This window comes from Cicer arietinum, chromosome 6, assembly GCF_000331145.2.
Source record: "Cicer arietinum cultivar CDC Frontier isolate Library 1 chromosome 6, Cicar.CDCFrontier_v2.0, whole genome shotgun sequence".
Taxonomy (NCBI): domain Eukaryota; kingdom Viridiplantae; phylum Streptophyta; class Magnoliopsida; order Fabales; family Fabaceae; genus Cicer; species Cicer arietinum.
This window is the reverse complement of record NC_021165.2, coordinates 1,684,690-1,701,453: the sequence shown is the minus strand read 5'-3', so window position 1 is coordinate 1,701,453 and position 16,764 is coordinate 1,684,690. Positions and strand designations below refer to the sequence as shown.

The following is a 16,764-nucleotide window of genomic DNA, read 5'->3' as shown; positions in this document are numbered from 1 at the left end:
ATATTTTTGTAAGACTTAAAAAAATTAAATTTATGGAGAGTAAAAACTTAACATTAATTAAAATTAAATAATAAAGATGTTGGTTCTATATAGAACGTGTGGCTGCCACGTGTTCCCTGGATAGACACGTGGAATTGTAAAGTTCAAGTCTTACGCATGACACGACAATGGAAGAAAGAAAAAGAGGTATGTATGTGTTGTATGTAACTGTGAGAGCTAAATTAAACGTTAATACAGGTTGTGAGAAAACAAAGAGGATTGTGAGAAAACAAAGAGGATATTCTTTTATTTCTCTTGCGGTTTTAGAAATTGAGACGAAAGAAACGCTGTTTTTATATTTGTATTCGTTGTGGTGGAAGTTATTTTTGGGTTTAGCATTTTCCTTCCTTCTCTGTTGGAAAGAAAAAGAAAAAGGGTTTTGCAGACTTGTGTGGAATTGGATTTGAAAGCGCCAATTTGTCACCGCCCAATTCCAAGTGGCGTCGTTATGTATTGTCTTCCTCCTTCACACTCACTCTTCTTCACAATGGATAATCAGAGGTCCATGTCTCTCCTTCAGGTAGGTAATTCTTTTATATATTACTTTTCTTTCTTTCTTTCTTTCTTTCTTTCCTTTAGCAACCGTTGTGTGCAGTTTATAGGTGATGAAGGACTCGTTCCCTCTCCACAAGAGGAACAGAAAAGGAAAAACGTTATTGACAGCCTCAAACAGGTTTCAATTTGTATATTCCTCAATTGATATACATTGTTATTATTTATTTTCCCTTGATGATGGTTTTCCTAATCTTGCATTTTCAGATAGTCTCATCATGGATCAAAGAGGTTGCACGGCGGCATCGGTTGCCAAAACACCACATTGATCTTACTTCTGCCACCATATTGACATATGGTTCTTATGGCCTTCGAGTTCACACCTCAGTGTCTGACATTGATGCTTTGTGTGTTGCTCCTTTCTTTGCCTCCATTGCAGTAAGTCACCTATCATTTTCTTTTAAGCCTCTCTACTACTACTACTACTACTATTTATTTTTCTTCCTTTTTTATGGATTAGGAAGACTTTTTTGTTCTTCTTCACCGCATTCTCAAAACTAGACCTGAAGTATCACAGATTCACTGTGTCAAGACTGCTAAAGTCCCTCTTATGCGCTTTAAATTTGATGGCATTTCCATTGATCTTCCATATGCTCGCCTTAATGTACTCTATGTTCCCGAGGTCAGTATCAACTAATTTAATCTACTTCTCCATATTTCGATTACCTACATATGTGACCTTTTAACTTCATCAACATTCATGCTCAAAATATCTCCATTTTCTTTCAGTTGTGCATCAACAATAGGTTTTAGCACCACAACACTTTTTTATATTTAATCTTCACTGATGTTGTTAATTATCCCTTCAGAATGTAGACATACTAAACCCATTCTTCATGAGGAATATTGACGATACCAGCTGGAGAAGCTTGTCTGGGGTGCGAGCAAATAAACGCATTCTTCAACTAGTTCCAAATGTTGAGGTATGATGCATGCCAGTTCTTTCTTTCCCCTAGAACAGAAAATCACCATATTTATAACCAAATGGACAATTATCTTGATGATGCAACAGACTCAAAATATCTCTCCTTTAGTTTGGTTCTATGCATGTGGGGGACAGGGCAGGTTGTTGGTTGGTCTAGTGTTGCTTTATTATTCTTTTACACTGTGTTCTCTTATATGCAAATACATTTATTTCAGAATTTTCAATATACACTCCGATGTCTTAAATTATGGGCAAAACGACGTGGAGTATATGGAACTGTAAGTGCATTTGTTCTTCTAAGCAATGTTTACTTCCATAACTTGTTTCATATGCATGAAGCCATGAACTCAAGTTCCTCATGTGAAGCATAATTTTGTTTGTAGTTACTTGGTTATTTGGGAGGAGTTCATTTGGCGGTTCTTGCAGCTTATGTTTGTCAAAGGCATCCTGATGCCACCTTAAATGCTCTAATTGTGAACTTTTTTCGAATATTTGCATTTTGGCGTTGGCCTACACCAGTAATATTGCAGGAAGGAATGTTGCTAACAACTGTAGATGTTATTGACACACGATCTTGCATGCCTATTTGGCTGCCTTCTGGACCTTACGAGTATTGTCATTCAAATATAACTAGAAGCACATTCTACAGGATCAAGGCTGAGTTTATGCGAGGACATATTATGACAAGGGTATGTTATGATGTTTAACACATATCCCGTTTTATAGTACATTTTGCTGCTTCTGTTAACATCATCCAAAGCCACTTGATCACAATGCTCTATGTATCATATTATCCTGGATAACTGTAATTGAAGTTTGATGCTCCTATTTTTCTTCCTAATCCATTACCTGTACGCTTAGTTGAAAAAACTTGCCTTTTAAGTATGCCTTTTGCTTATCTTCTTTATTTGGTTGCATTGAAGGATATTTTGAAGACAGATTTCCATTGGGATAATATATTTGAGCCTTTTCCATACTCAAAGATATATTCTCGATTTGTCAAGATTTATCTCTCTACTCCTGATCAATGTCAACTTGGAGACTGGGTTGGATGGGTCAAGTCACGCTTTCGAGGTTTTCTTGCCATTGTAAGTAGCTCAAATGGTACACCTAGCTATCTCATACATTTTTGTGGGACCAACAATGCAGAGTTGAGATGATGAGTAAAAATCATAGTCTGTTATTTTTTATGTTTTGGGAACTTCATTGGTGATAATGAATCATGAGAGGAATTTATTGTTACTTTTGCATATAATTTTATTATTATTTCATAACATTTTCTTTTTGGTGCAGCTGGAAGGGGTCGAAGGTTTTTGTGATCCTAATCCTACAGAATATGTTGCCAATGAGAAAACAGAGCCAAATGTGGCGTTCTACTGGGGATTACAACCTAGCAGGAACAATTTCGTTGACATAGATTTTCTAGAGAGAGAGTTCATGAAAATTATTAACAATGGCTACGAGTGTTCTCATGGAAAGATGGAGTTGTCTATCCTCTTGGACCCACAACTTCCAAAGAATGCTCAATTTGATGATGAGACTGTTAAGGGTAGAAAAACATTATGGAAAATAATTGATCATGATAATAAGAAAAGTAGTCAATGGCCATGTGACACCTAGTGGCGAATCTGAGTGCTTCAGTTCTGGTGGTTAAATTTATTTTTATCTATCTGCTTCCAGTTTGATGTAGCTATGGATGTATATAGCCAATTAGCCATGTACATTATTCTCCTTCCACTTTTATGTATTTTAGCTTCCGGCTGGTTGTAGTAGGAGCATGAGTCACACGGAATCGGTTGATTGAGTAGTAGTCTTTAGTGTTTGTTTTGTCCACACCGAAGACATTTTTGGAAAGTTAGAGTTAGAAGGATTAAGGAAATGCATAGACATTTTTTCTTTCTTTCAGTTTCATACTTTGTTAGGCCAAATGATTAGATGGAACTTGATAAGTTACCCCTTGTTTTGGCATAGTATTTTTTCAACTAATATGACAATGGCTCATGAAAAACTCGCACACTATTTAGTTATTTACTCTTGTAATATATTAATGAAACATTTTGCTGAAAGTTATACTTTGGTATTTGAATAGTTTCAAGAAAAATTGAAAATTGAATTTATCTAATTCATCTTTTATGCCAAGAAACTATAATTTGCACATTGTCTAGCATATGTAAATAATAAAAATTGAATTGAATTTTTTCTCGTAAAAAAAAGTATTTGAATTTTTAAATTATTTTATCATATACCATTATTTTTAGAAAGTTATTATGTTATCATGTAATTATATGATCTTATTCGGTATTAATTCGTTTTGGTTAATCATTTTAAAAGGTTTTAAGTAAAAAAACATTTAGTCAATCACCTAAGAAATAAAGGAGAATTAAAACGAGTGTTTTCCCTTTGATATTATTGATGGTAATTAATGATATCTATTCTATTTCTATAAACAATTAAAGTTAAAAAAACGCCACTTATTTAATGCATGAATGAAAACCTCTAGAGTTTCTATGAGCTCAATGCCAACAAGACACTCCCATGAGGTGTACATGGCTGTAGGTCGACCTGATCACCTAATTCAACTCGATTTTTATTTGTATCCAGTCACTTTTGGGCCCAATTCAACTCAACCCGTTGAAATCCGCTTATATTTTGTTCGGGTAATGTGTTTAACAATTTGAATCCGTCAATCCGTAGATCCGACCCGGTAACTAGTTATAAATTTTTTTATTTAAATTTTGTTTGGTAGTCTCCGCAGTTCAATAGGATTTTATTACTCTTCTTCTTCTTCTTTAAATTTTCAGCTTCTTGAAGACTGTGTCGTCGTCCACATTCTTCTTTTGTTATGCAAGTGCTCACAACTGAAATGATTTTTATACAATTAATTATAATAAAATATTATTAATAACTGATTTTTATACGAATGCTGATGCAAGGTGTTCATGTGTTTAAGCTAAATATTGACTTTTTCTTGCAGTTTAGCATTTAATTTGTTTTGGCCTTATAATCTCGTATAATTTGTTTTGTTATAGTTTTATATAATAAAAATATGAACGAAAAGTTTATGATTATCTTTATAATAAATTTAGTTTAAATTTTTACATTTGTTAAATACAATTTTTTTAGTTCAATACTATTTTGAAATTTTATAGTTTTTGAGACATAAAGTATTAAATATATTTGTATTCGATATATTTTCTTGTAAAATAAAAAACAGAATATTGTTTATGTATAACTTATCAACCCAACTTTTTCTTGATCGGGTCGGTTCTGTTCGAGTTAAATGAAAAAAATACGGGTTTAGAACTTAACCCATCAAAGATAATCGATTTACTCCAGTATCGAATTTTGTCAAAACTAACCCAACCCAAGTCACATACACAATGTCCCTCCTTACCAAAGTGTCATCTATGATGTTTGCCCATTATTTCAAGATCCTTTTTTCATCTACAAAAATCCATTAAAAATCACAATTAACCTGCATAGTCTAAATCTAAATTTTAACATTAAAACAAATCAATTGCAAATTCATTTGGACGACATAGGTGATTTTATAGACCATGAACATGTTACAAGAAATAATAATATAAGAGTTAATTTTATTCAATTTTGTATATGTTATTATAAACCAATATATGACTAAAAAGATTTATAAATTTTAAACCAATATATACTGATTCACATTTTAAGTCGTGAAAAATCAAAAGAGAATCAAAAACCAATATAGTAATAGCTATTCTAATTCTAAATATAATTTGGAGTATATGAAATCAAACAAATTGAAACCAATGGAAAGAAACAAAAACCTCTATCAAATTTATTGTCTTTGGTTTAAAAAAAAACATTTTTTTTAATAATTTCTTAGTCATTTTTTTCGAATTTATTGGTAATATTTTTGTTTTATTGTCTTCAGTTAAAAAAACATTTTTAAATTCTTTTAATTAAAAAATAAATATATTAATAATATTTATTAAATGAGATAATCAATTGTACTGAAACGCATTTTAAATAATGAGAGTTATAAATTATTGGGTTCAAATTCACGATGGCATTTTAAAATACACATAAGATGTATCTCCCGTGCTCACTTTCTAACTCTATGATGAAGAGTTTTTTTTTCTCGTTATTTAATTATTTGATAAACTTTTTTTTAAATCTTTTGTTTCTTATTTGATCTGTTTTGCAGTTTGGTTATTTGTTTATTCCGTCTTTGTCATTTACTATTTCTTTTTTGGAATTTTTTTCTTGCAGATGTTGATCGTAAGCATAGGTACGGCGCGACCTTGAATAAGAGGATGGAAGTTTGGTGGTGATAAGGTTGTTTTTATTTTCATCCATTCATTTGTAAATTTGGTAAAAGATTTATTCATTATAGAATTTCTCCTCTTTGATAGGTTTATTTGTCGAAGATATTTATGTTTTATGCACAAAATATGTCAAAGAGTCTTCTAAATATCATATGAGTCCATAACTTAACTTTTAGAGTGAATATATTTGTAATTCCTAAAATGTTATAAAGATTTATACACGTAGATATTTTAATAATTTAAATTTATAATTTTATCTTTTTTAGGATTACAACATTTGTAAAATACGTATGTTAAAAAATCATTTTCTTTAATCACCAATTACAGAATTATTTTGCTATCACACTTTAAAAAAAAAATGGACCCAAATTATCACATCATAATATATAAATCATAGAATTTAAATATGACACACAAGAGCTATATCTTCATCTACAATTTATCTCTTTTTATTCAACAGAAACAATCAAAACAAATGAAAAAATATAGTTTAAATTAAAATTACATATTGCATTATTATAGTCCTCATTTTACTAATTTTTTTAAATAATGACACATTAACTGCATGTTACTACAGGTTCAATTCTTATAATCAACAATAAAAGTAATAAATGTTACAAAAATAAATATATTTTGAAAATTAAATGTCGTTGAGACGTGACACTAGTACAACTCTCTTTTAACTATATGAACAAATAGTAAATATAGTAGATTATAAAATTGATTTTATATCATAGAAATTATTTTATTTTAATTTAAAATACATATTTCTTTCTGTTAATTTTCATTTCAACTACATATCTCATATATGATATGCTATATATCATATTTTAATATATATCTTAAGAGTTTATTTGATATGAATCACAAATAATAAAATCTTAATTTTGTTTTACACAATTTTTTTTTTTAATTTAGCACATTGAAAATTATGTATACGAATTAAATTAAATTCATATCTTATGTATCTACTTATAGTGTAACAATGTGTTATATTATTAAGATTGTAGTATTTAGTAATAAAACAAAGAGTTAATGAAAATGTCTAAATATAATAATTATTTTTTGGATATTTATGTCAAAAAGTTATATATATATATATATATATATATATATAGATATTTATGTTTTATGCACAAAATATGTCAAAGAGTCTTCTAAATATCATATGAGTCCATAACTTAACTTTTAGAGTGAATATATTTGTAATTCCTAAAATGTTATAAAGATTTATACACGTAGATATTTTAATAATTTAAATTTATAATTTTATCTTTTTTAGGATTACAACATTTGTAAAATACGTATGTTAAAAAATCATTTTCTTTAATCACCAATTACAGAATTATTTTGCTATCACACTTTAAAAAAAAAATGGACCCAAATTATCACATCATAATATATAAATCATAGAATTTAAATATGACACACAAGAGCTATATCTTCATCTACAATTTATCTCTTTTTATTCAACAGAAACAATCAAAACAAATGAAAAAATATAGTTTAAATTAAAATTACATATTGCATTATTATAGTCCTCATTTTACTAATTTTTTTAAATAATGACACATTAACTGCATGTTACTACAGGTTCAATTCTTATAATCAACAATAAAAGTAATAAATGTTACAAAAATAAATATATTTTGAAAATTAAATGTCGTTGAGACGTGACACTAGTACAACTCTCTTTTAACTATATGAACAAATAGTAAATATAGTAGATTATAAAATTGATTTTATATCATAGAAATTATTTTATTTTAATTTAAAATACATATTTCTTTCTGTTAATTTTCATTTCAACTACATATCTCATATATGATATGCTATATATCATATTTTAATATATATCTTAAGAGTTTATTTGATATGAATCACAAATAATAAAATCTTAATTTTGTTTTACACAATTTTTTTTTTTAATTTAGCACATTGAAAATTATGTATACGAATTAAATTAAATTCATATCTTATGTATCTACTTATAGTGTAACAATGTGTTATATTATTAAGATTGTAGTATTTAGTAATAAAACAAAGAGTTAATGAAAATGTCTAAATATAATAATTATTTTTTGGATATTTATGTCAAAAAGTTATATATATATATATATATATATATATATATATTGGAAGAATTTGTAACATGAAAATTAGTTCCCTAAAAACATATGATTTTTTTAATTTATATTTTGTCTATTTTTAGAGTTAATTATCCATGTTTAGTAATTTATTTGAGCTATCATGATTTCTTATATGCTACATTGTAATTCTTTTTTAAGTATACTTATTCTTTATTTTATTAAAATATCATATACTGCATTGGCAATTTTCTTAAAAATTATTGTAATTAATTTAATTTATATATATTAATATTATAAATAAAGACTTTTTGTATTATCAGTCTATTACAATAATTAAATCATTAAAATATTTGATTTTAATAATAACTATCTTTAAAAGACATATAATTATGAATTATTGTAATTTGTTGACTATAAATTTATTTTTACGGGAGCTTATACGGTATATTGATAAATTAGAGGATTTTGACAGAACTTTGGTTTATTAATTAATAAATTATTGATCATTGAAAAAAAATCAAAGAGCAATTGGTAGATTATTATATTTTAAAGAAAATTATTTAATAAGAAAATAGCATTCAATATTTATAAACATTATACTAATTTTCTATATTTTACTTAAAAAGTATTCAACATTTATTATTATTAGTAATAACCGATTCAGAAAATTTTAAATGTTATTTCATTAATATTTTTGGTAAATATTATTTAGTTAATATAATTTTCTTTTTAAATGTTAAATGTTTTTATTAAATAATAACTCATTTATTTATAATAAGTGTAATAATTTCCATTATGCAGAAAAAAATAATGTCCAATTAAATATAAGCAAATCTTAATTAATCAATAATTTAACTTATATACATCATGCATAATTTTTTTTTACTCGGTCAATCGATCACAGCCGTTAAATCATTAAGATATTTGACTTTTATTGTAATTACATATAATGTCACTCATATGATTTATTGTGCATGACAATTAAATTTCAGTTAAATTAGTGTTTATTATTAATAAAATTCCAAATTTTCGTTTTTAGCCTCGATAAAAAAGTCACATTTTAATTTATACAAAATTATTCTACGAATAATTTTAGTCTCGATTGAAACAAAACATTTAATTTTTCAACTTTTAAATTTTTTAATAATTTTTTGCATTCATGTTAAGAATATTACAAAATTTAGAATTTTTTAAACATTTAAATAAGTTTTGAATCTCTTTAAAATTTTGACCTTTCAATTTTAATCTCTATAAAATAAAAATGTTTTTTAATCACTAAAAAGTTACTCTGCAATTAATCTTAGTCTCTAAAAATTTATTCAACAATTACTTTTAATCTCTACTGAAATAAAATATATTTAATTGTCTTTTAATTTTAAATGATTTTTTGCAATAATGTTTTATATCATTATAAAAAAAATCATCAACAAAAATTTAGAAAATTTTAACTTTAAATAAATTAAATGAGTTTTTTAAATGTTAAAATATCAATATAAAAACAATAAAAATACGTACTTAAAAATTAAATTGGGTCTATTTTTGATGAAGAAAGTTTTATAATCTCATAAATATGCATGAAAAAATTCATTAAAAAATATATGTTGTTTTAAAAGACTAAAATTGTATGTATGATAATTTATATGAAATAAAAATTGTATTTTTATTTTATAAAGACTAAAATTGAAAAGTTGAAATTTTATAGAAATAAAAATATATTTAACCTTATTTTAAAATTAGATGAATTAAATATAAATTTTTTAATCGTTACAAACTTATGTTAGAAATAGAACTTATTGTAAAATAATCACGCTTCAAAATTTGATACCAATATTCCAACACCTAACTACTTGCATGATAATTTTGTAGAGACTAAAAAAATGTGATTCTTTTTTTTCAGAAAAAATTAAAAACTTATTTAACCCATGTATTGTAATTTGTAAGTATTTTTTTCTTATAAATGAGTGCATAGGGAGTATATTTCTAATTCAAGCAAAAAAATTAATTAATCCATCTTTGAATTATTCACTAAAAACCAATATATTTTCAGAGGAAGGACTTAATTCAGTAGCAAAAAATTATGCATAAAAACCAATAGATATTTACAAATTTTAAGGGTGGTGCTTGTGTTATTTTGGAACTGTTTATCTACAAGTTACTTTTCTCCGAAAGCTTTAACTAGCTCAAAATCCAACATATTCCCCCAACCACCACCCACCCATAAAAGGAACCACTTAACTATTCCTCAGCAACATCAGATGGCAGCCTATATGTGCGGAAGACTCGAATCTGAAGCAAAAACAAAGAACCAAAAAAAGAAGTCAGAAAACTTGCAAGTAATGCTCCTATCTAATCATAATTCTTTGGCATTATCTCAATATCACTCGTAGTTGGATGCTTTTGCATGAAAATTTAAATTCAAAAGATGCACCTGACAGCATTTTGCTTCAAAAGTAAAAACAAAATATAACGTACATGTACAAAAGACACTTATTCTATCACATACATGATGATCAACTATAATAGGCAAAATAATCATGTTATTGTACACATTAAACAGATAAATGCCAATACCATCTTTTGCCCCAAAGATCAACAATTTTATCTTAAGATCACAAGTGCACTAAATAAATCCCTAAATAAGCACAACAAAAAGCAAATCATATCAAGTTGGGCAGGCAAGAATGAACAGAGCATTTAAATATTGCCTGAGCCAAAGCATAAATTGTTCGCAAGATTCTAGCATAATCTGTTCCCAGCATTTGAATGACAAGATCAGCCAGAAATGTTCCCCAAAGCCTGTTCAAAACGACAAATAAAATGATTAAAAAATACTAGTTTATAATGCCTCAACCAGTTAAAAAACACTAGAGCAAAAGAGGATATAGCTATGCAATTGACAAATCTAAATGGTACATTGTACAGAAAAAGATACGGAAACCAAGCACATTGACAACTCAACAGAAAGCTGTCTAGCGATCGCTGATACTAAAAGAAATTAAAAAATGGCTCCATAGGACAAGGTGAGAAATAAAAGCAAGGGACCATACAGTACGCGACTAAAAATGGCTTACTCGATGCACAGCATACACAACACTTTAGATGATAGATCTACATATATTTGAATCAACAGTTCAGATTAAATATGTACAACAGGGGTATAATGATCATACTCCTTTCACTCTCTTTCTTTCTCTTCCATCCCTCCTGCCAACCTCCACATCTTCACGGAGGCTCCTTTACACAATCAAACATTGCCGCCCCATCCTGCACTTGGTTCTTAGCTGCCACCTCCCCCCCTCCTCCCAACATTGCTGTCATAGTAGTCGAACTGATATTAGGTTTTAATATATTGTACATAAACCCCTATAGGTGCTACTAGGGTTCTAAATCCGTTCTTCGCAAACCACAATCACGGCATGCCCGATTGAGTTTCGGTGTCAGGACGAGGGTCTTAGTGGCAAAGCCTACAAGTGCAAATGGAAATATGCCCAAGCAAATGACAGTGCCGGCCGCTGGTGATGGAAAAAAATGACATAACCACTTTCATGGATATGACACGATGCTCTCCCTTCTTCGGAGAAGACATCAACGTCGTCGTCATCGCTGGATCTTGATAAGACAGCTTTTGGGAGGTAAAGCTATTGCAGGGTGATCATAGGGAAGATGGCGAGACGAAAATGGAAGCAAGCACAACAATAGTGGGTGTTAGTGGTTTAGGTGAGCCAAAGAGGGAGGCACCAATGACGTTTGAGGAGAGGGAGAAGCATTTAAAGGAGGTATACAAGGAGAGGATGATGGAGTTGAAAGAAGTGATTTGGTTGAATAAGGTTGAGTAGTATGGAAGCAGCAATGATGAGGTCACTGGCGTTGTTCTTGATAGTGTCATTGGTGTTAGGGTGCCATAGGAGGGTGATGATGTTGGAAGGTCAATGACCGCCGATTTTACCCCTTTGGTATCAATTACAGACTTTGACTGGGTGGGGTTGGGGAAGTGTGAGGATGAGGATGAGAAAGAGGAGGGGCAAGGGGTGAAGCTTTTTCCTATTGTACCCCTTTAGTATCAGAACACAACTATAACTCACCTCAAAAGCTAAACTTGAGATGCAAGAAAAAATGGGTAAGACTTAATTTGCATAGAAGCACTTGACTATTTTTGACACTTCAAGAAAAACTAAATAGAAGAATTCTATTTTATTTTCCTATTCCTGAGCACCACCAAAATCACCAAGGAAAGAACACATAAAAATCAATTGCACATGAACATGAACACCTAAGAAAAATGAATTAAGAGCCAGAGACAGTAATTCCAGTTCCCCACAGGGGAGCATCACCACTTTGAAAAGTTGCCAGTTTCTGTTCAACCAAGTGAGAAATCAGACTCTGGGTTAAGTAGCAGGACCAAAAAGGGGCACCCAATTAGACAAAGAAATGCTATGATGCAGAAGTAAATAACCTGAGAGAAGGATCAGCTCTTCACACCCACACACACTCTTTTTCTTGGGGGTAAGGAAACTCGGTTTCCTTCAAGTGCATAATGGTAAAAAGAAACTATGATGTAGAGAAAACATGGCACAAATCTCAACTAAAATACCTACTTTTGAGAGAAGAAAGTGAACAGATAGATTCATATTGACAAAAAAGAAACTCAAATTCTTCTATGCAGCTAGTTCAAACTAATGAGAAAAATACTTTTATTGTTGTTGAACAAAGATTAATTTAAAATTTATTTTGTAATGCATATAAAGGAAAATTTAGAGTACAAAACTGCTAGAAATTGAAGTCATTAAAACAAGGTGTAGGACATACACAGGTCCAAGTAATGTGAGCATGCTTCTAAAACCCAGATATCTTGACGCAGCACCAACAAAACCCTAGAACAGATCAAACTTCAGTTGATAAAAATCGTTTAAAATCAACACAAACTGAAACAATAACTTATTTTTGAAAAAAAAAAATAAACATACATAAGTAAGAGACAAATAAAATAATCAACTTTGCTGATATAACTACCAAAAAAATCATTAATATAATGTTGAAGCTGATATTTACATTTTTTCTTTCATATTTGAACTATATAACAGTAATGATTTTGTAATTAATCAAGTTCAGAAATATCAAAATAAATTGGCTGAACCATGTATTTACATATGGAATAATAATTTTAATCCTCCGTCCATGACACCATGTAAAGAAATTAATGCTAAGAGTGAATCCACACTCCATATTACTGTGAGGTTCTATGATGACAAAGAGTCTAAATTTAAACTCATTTCACATTAGGCTATTTAACTGGTGCATAAGAAGTTGAAGTTTCAAAATATTGGTTACAACATAATATGTTTCGACTTCAAATAGTCAATTTTGTCAATCATTCTGGACATATATTTAGTACATCCATGCCACTAAAATACATTCCTAATAAGTAAGAAATAAATTGACAACAAAAGAAGCATATCAAATTGTCCTGTAAGGCACCTGTTTTGCTGCAAGCAAAGCTGCTCTGGATTCTAGATTGATCATAACTAACTGCCCACCCTGGAAATAATAGAGTAAAATACATGTATAAGTTATTCTTGAGAAATATTGCTCACGTTGCCAAAACAGCTGCCAGTACCAATGAATACCTTCTTTATTAACTCTTTCTTAACCTGGTAGTTAGCAGCTTCTACAACCATTTTCCCAGATAATTTCCTCGCTAACTACAAGTCACCGTCTAGTCATGAATAGGGGTAAAAAAAAAGGAGGAAGCCAGCAGACTTTCTTTTGGAGATACATTAAACATAGAGAAATAATAAAACATGGATATATTCTCTTACCAATTGATATATCTTTGAGAACGTAAATATACCACCTCCCTGGAAAGAAAAGGATGAAAAAATGAAAAGATAAAATCACCTAAAATTTACAAATAAAAAGATAGTCACATGACACATAAAGTGATTCAGTAAAGCAAAAACTAAAAACAACCTTCAAAACAATAGATTGAAAGTCTTGTGCACCAACTTTTGACTGCATTTTCCATTGATCGAGTCCATGTTGTAGAGTGCCCTGACCATCAGATGCGGTGGATCCTGATTCTTGACTACATTAATATTGAAGGTTTAGACGAGGACAGTTAAAAAAGTACTAGTATTGATTTTATATGTATGTAAAAAAGGAGGTTGGTTTGCTTACGTTGAGTTGTAGTGTAAAAGGTGGAGGAATATTTCTAGTTCAAGGTCCTGAGTTGAGAGTTGGGTTGAGCAGGGAATATTGAATTTTGTCCTTAGGTGAAGCAAGACATTTCTATAAGATGGCCTCCAACCCCTTAATGTTGAGCGGGCATCAGCTGCAAGAAAGAAAAAGCGGGACTCGAGAGTGGCTATAAATTGTTGGCGTAGTTGAATGTCATGTTCAATCATGGATGGCTCCAGGTCCTCCAGGGTGGTTGTTGTTAATGTGACGGATTTGAGCAAAGGACTCAAGTAGCTGATTTTTTTATTTTATGAGAAACATACAGTAATTATTATTATCATTGAAAAGGGAAATGGAAAAAAGAAAGAGTGAGTACCCACCTCGGGCCGAAGAGGATTCTTTCAATTTCACACAGCTCCGACTCCGTTGCAAGTTCAAGCACTGACCGCAGCTCAGGATCGAAGTCAATTTCAGATGAAGAAGAATTTGTATTTGCCCTTTTTCGACAAAATAGCTTCTTCCCATTGAGATTGAGATTGAGATTGCGATTGCGGTTGCGCTTGAGCGAAACCAATTCCTTCACATATCAAAACAATAATTGAGTTAGGGTTATTGATGATAGGATAGGGTAAATAAGGGATGCCAATTCAATTGACAATACAGTTCTTTTCCTTCTAATCTCTAATCTCAATGAATCCCAGTAGAATTAAATTAAATTATAGAGATAGATATATGAGAAACAAGTTTATGCTTACTATGTAAGTGTAAGTGTAAGTGTAAGTGTAAGCGTAACAGTCGCACAGTTTCCATCTCCATAATGGCACGCTTGCACTTGCATAAGCATTTCCACACCACCTCATCATATTCCCTCAATTTCTACTAAACCTTCCGTCCACTCCTACTTCTAGGGCTCAACTTTCATTTACCACACCTACATTTACAATTTACAGTATAATAAATTCGTAGTAAATATATATTTCATTCAGCTAATAGTAGCAATCACGCAAGTGATCATGATTTGGACACTATATTTCGCGATGTATATATCCCTCTAATGGCTAGTTGTATGGTGTCTTGTCTGCAAGTGTTGTTTTTACTGCGAGTTGACTCATACTCGGTGTGGTTCAACTCCCATTTTTTATGGGGATTCTCTGCGAGGCTTTAGGCCTGTCCTTATTGAGCTTATCTAAAGTTTCTATGTAAGCCTCAGCCATTACCGTTAACTGTGGTGGTGCTACCTCACGACCTTCTCGCTCCCCTAACTAGTGGAAATAACTAATTTTTGCCGTAGTATTCGAGTCCGATATCTGGGGATAAGTACCACCTCCGAAGCATCCAAATATGAAAGATCGGATGAACTTCCGACATATGTGATGAAAGTGTCAAACGATATGCTACCCTCTAAAACTTCAAATGGTCCAATGAACCTTGGACTTAGTTTTCCTTTTTTACCAAACCGCAAAACTCTCGGTGAAACTCATAGGAATACATGTTCTCCCATTGAAAATTCTAAGGGACAATGCATCTTATCGGAATAAGATTTTTGTTTACTCCGAGCTGTCACTAAGCGATCCCAAATCAATTTAACATTTTCAATGACATCTTGAATCAACTTTCGACCGACTAATTTAGCTTCTCCAACTTCAAACCATTCTATTGGAGACCTACACCGTCTTCCGTACAAAGCCTCAAATAGACTCATCTGAATACTAGATTGATAACTATTATTGTATGCAAATTCCATCAAGATCCCTACTACCAAAAGATCCATAACACAAGCACGAAACATATCTTCCAATATTTGTATAGTCCTTTAAGATTGGCCATATGTCTGAAGATGAAAAGTCGTGCTAAGTTTCAAATAAGTTCCTAATGAAGTTTGGAACGACTTTCAAAATTGAGCAGTAAATTGAGTCCCATAGTTAGAAATAATAGATATTGGTACACCATGCAAAGAGACAATTTCGTCTAAATAAAGTTTAGTATATTAGGATGCAGTATAAGTAGTTTTTACATGCAAAAAGTGTGCAGATTTGGTCAATCGATCTATGATCACCCATACTGAATCATAACCCTTTTGGGTTCGTGGTAATTTTGTGAGATATGGTTGGACATGTTGATCCAATGGAGGAAAATTGACAAATAATTTGTAAATTGATTTTTAATCATCAAGCTAATTCATTTTTACGTTGGTTCTTTGAATTTAAACTTGTGATTTAAAAAAAAAAAAAACTCATTCACTATTTTTAAGTTTATTAACCAGACTACTTAAAGTGGATCCACCATTAAATTAATTCTTGAATTATCATTCACTCTCTCTTACTTTTTAAACAAAATGACGAATTATTTTAATAAATTAATAATAGTTTAGATATTATTATATTTATATAATTCGATCTCACCATCTGCCTCCTCAAATCGAACCTCTTGTCAATATCAATCCCTTAACTCCTCATAATCGTTCTTATTGACTCCTCCCTTGCCATTGGCAGTGCAACCCATCTTTGATACATAAAAGTTTGTTTTTAAGAATCTCTTTTTAGTTATGCATTTTTGACGTCTCTGTGAACTTGTTAACTAGTAGGAATTAAATTGAACTCTAAAGTTGTTAACTTGTAAATTTAAATTGAGTTTATGAGTTTCATAATTTTATATTGTATAATTATAGTGCTACCTATTT

General features: G+C 30.2%; 2 protein-coding genes across 3 annotated transcripts; one reads left to right on the top strand and one right to left on the bottom strand.

The window, feature by feature from the left end:
• The first annotated feature begins 264 nt into the window (after nt 1-264).
• LOC101515681 (nuclear poly(A) polymerase 3) lies at nt 265-3,502 on the top strand. Its single transcript, XM_004503191.4, has 9 exons — nt 265-559; nt 635-712; nt 799-969; nt 1,052-1,213; nt 1,401-1,514; nt 1,732-1,794; nt 1,900-2,205; nt 2,440-2,604; nt 2,810-3,502. The coding sequence occupies exons 1-9, from the start codon at nt 488-490 to the stop codon at nt 3,134-3,136; spliced, it is 1,458 nt and encodes a 485-aa protein (XP_004503248.1). The 5' UTR covers nt 265-487; the 3' UTR covers nt 3,137-3,502.
• A 6,468-nt stretch (nt 3,503-9,970) lies between these two features.
• Nucleotides 9,971-15,194, bottom strand: LOC101515255 (uncharacterized). 2 transcript variants are annotated; one of them, XM_004503190.4, is made up of 10 exons: nt 14,840-15,194; nt 14,465-14,661; nt 14,085-14,378; nt 13,878-13,992; nt 13,727-13,765; nt 13,535-13,609; nt 13,386-13,445; nt 12,717-12,781; nt 10,616-10,706; nt 9,971-10,196 (listed from the first exon to the last, which is right to left on the bottom strand). In XM_004503190.4, the coding sequence occupies exons 1-10, from the start codon at nt 14,945-14,947 to the stop codon at nt 10,146-10,148; spliced, it is 1,095 nt and encodes a 364-aa protein (XP_004503247.1). In that variant the 5' UTR covers nt 14,948-15,194; the 3' UTR covers nt 9,971-10,145. The 2 variants fall into 2 exon arrangements, 1 of the variants encoding a protein (XP_004503247.1); XR_189932.4 differs by lacking the exon at nt 12,717-12,781.
• Between the last annotated feature and the right edge of the window lie 1,570 nt (nt 15,195-16,764).

Coding starts and splice junctions, on each gene's coding strand:
- LOC101515681 (XM_004503191.4), top strand. CDS start 488: ATGTATTGTCTTCCTCCTTCACACTCACTCTTCTTCACAATGGATAAT. Junction 1,515..1,731: donor AACTAGTTCCAAATGTTGAG/GTATGATGCATG, acceptor CATTTATTTCAG/AATTTTCAATATACACTCCG. Junction 2,206..2,439: donor GAGGACATATTATGACAAGG/GTATGTTATGAT, acceptor GTTGCATTGAAG/GATATTTTGAAGACAGATTT.
- LOC101515255 (XM_004503190.4), bottom strand. CDS start 14,947: ATGATGAGGTGGTGTGGAAATGCTTATGCAAGTGCAAGCGTGCCATTA. Junction 13,766..13,877: donor TTCAATCTATTGTTTTGAAG/GTTGTTTTTAGT, acceptor TTTTCTTTCCAG/GGAGGTGGTATATTTACGTT. Junction 10,197..10,615: donor CAATTTATGCTTTGGCTCAG/GCAATATTTAAA, acceptor TTTTTGCTTCAG/ATTCGAGTCTTCCGCACATA.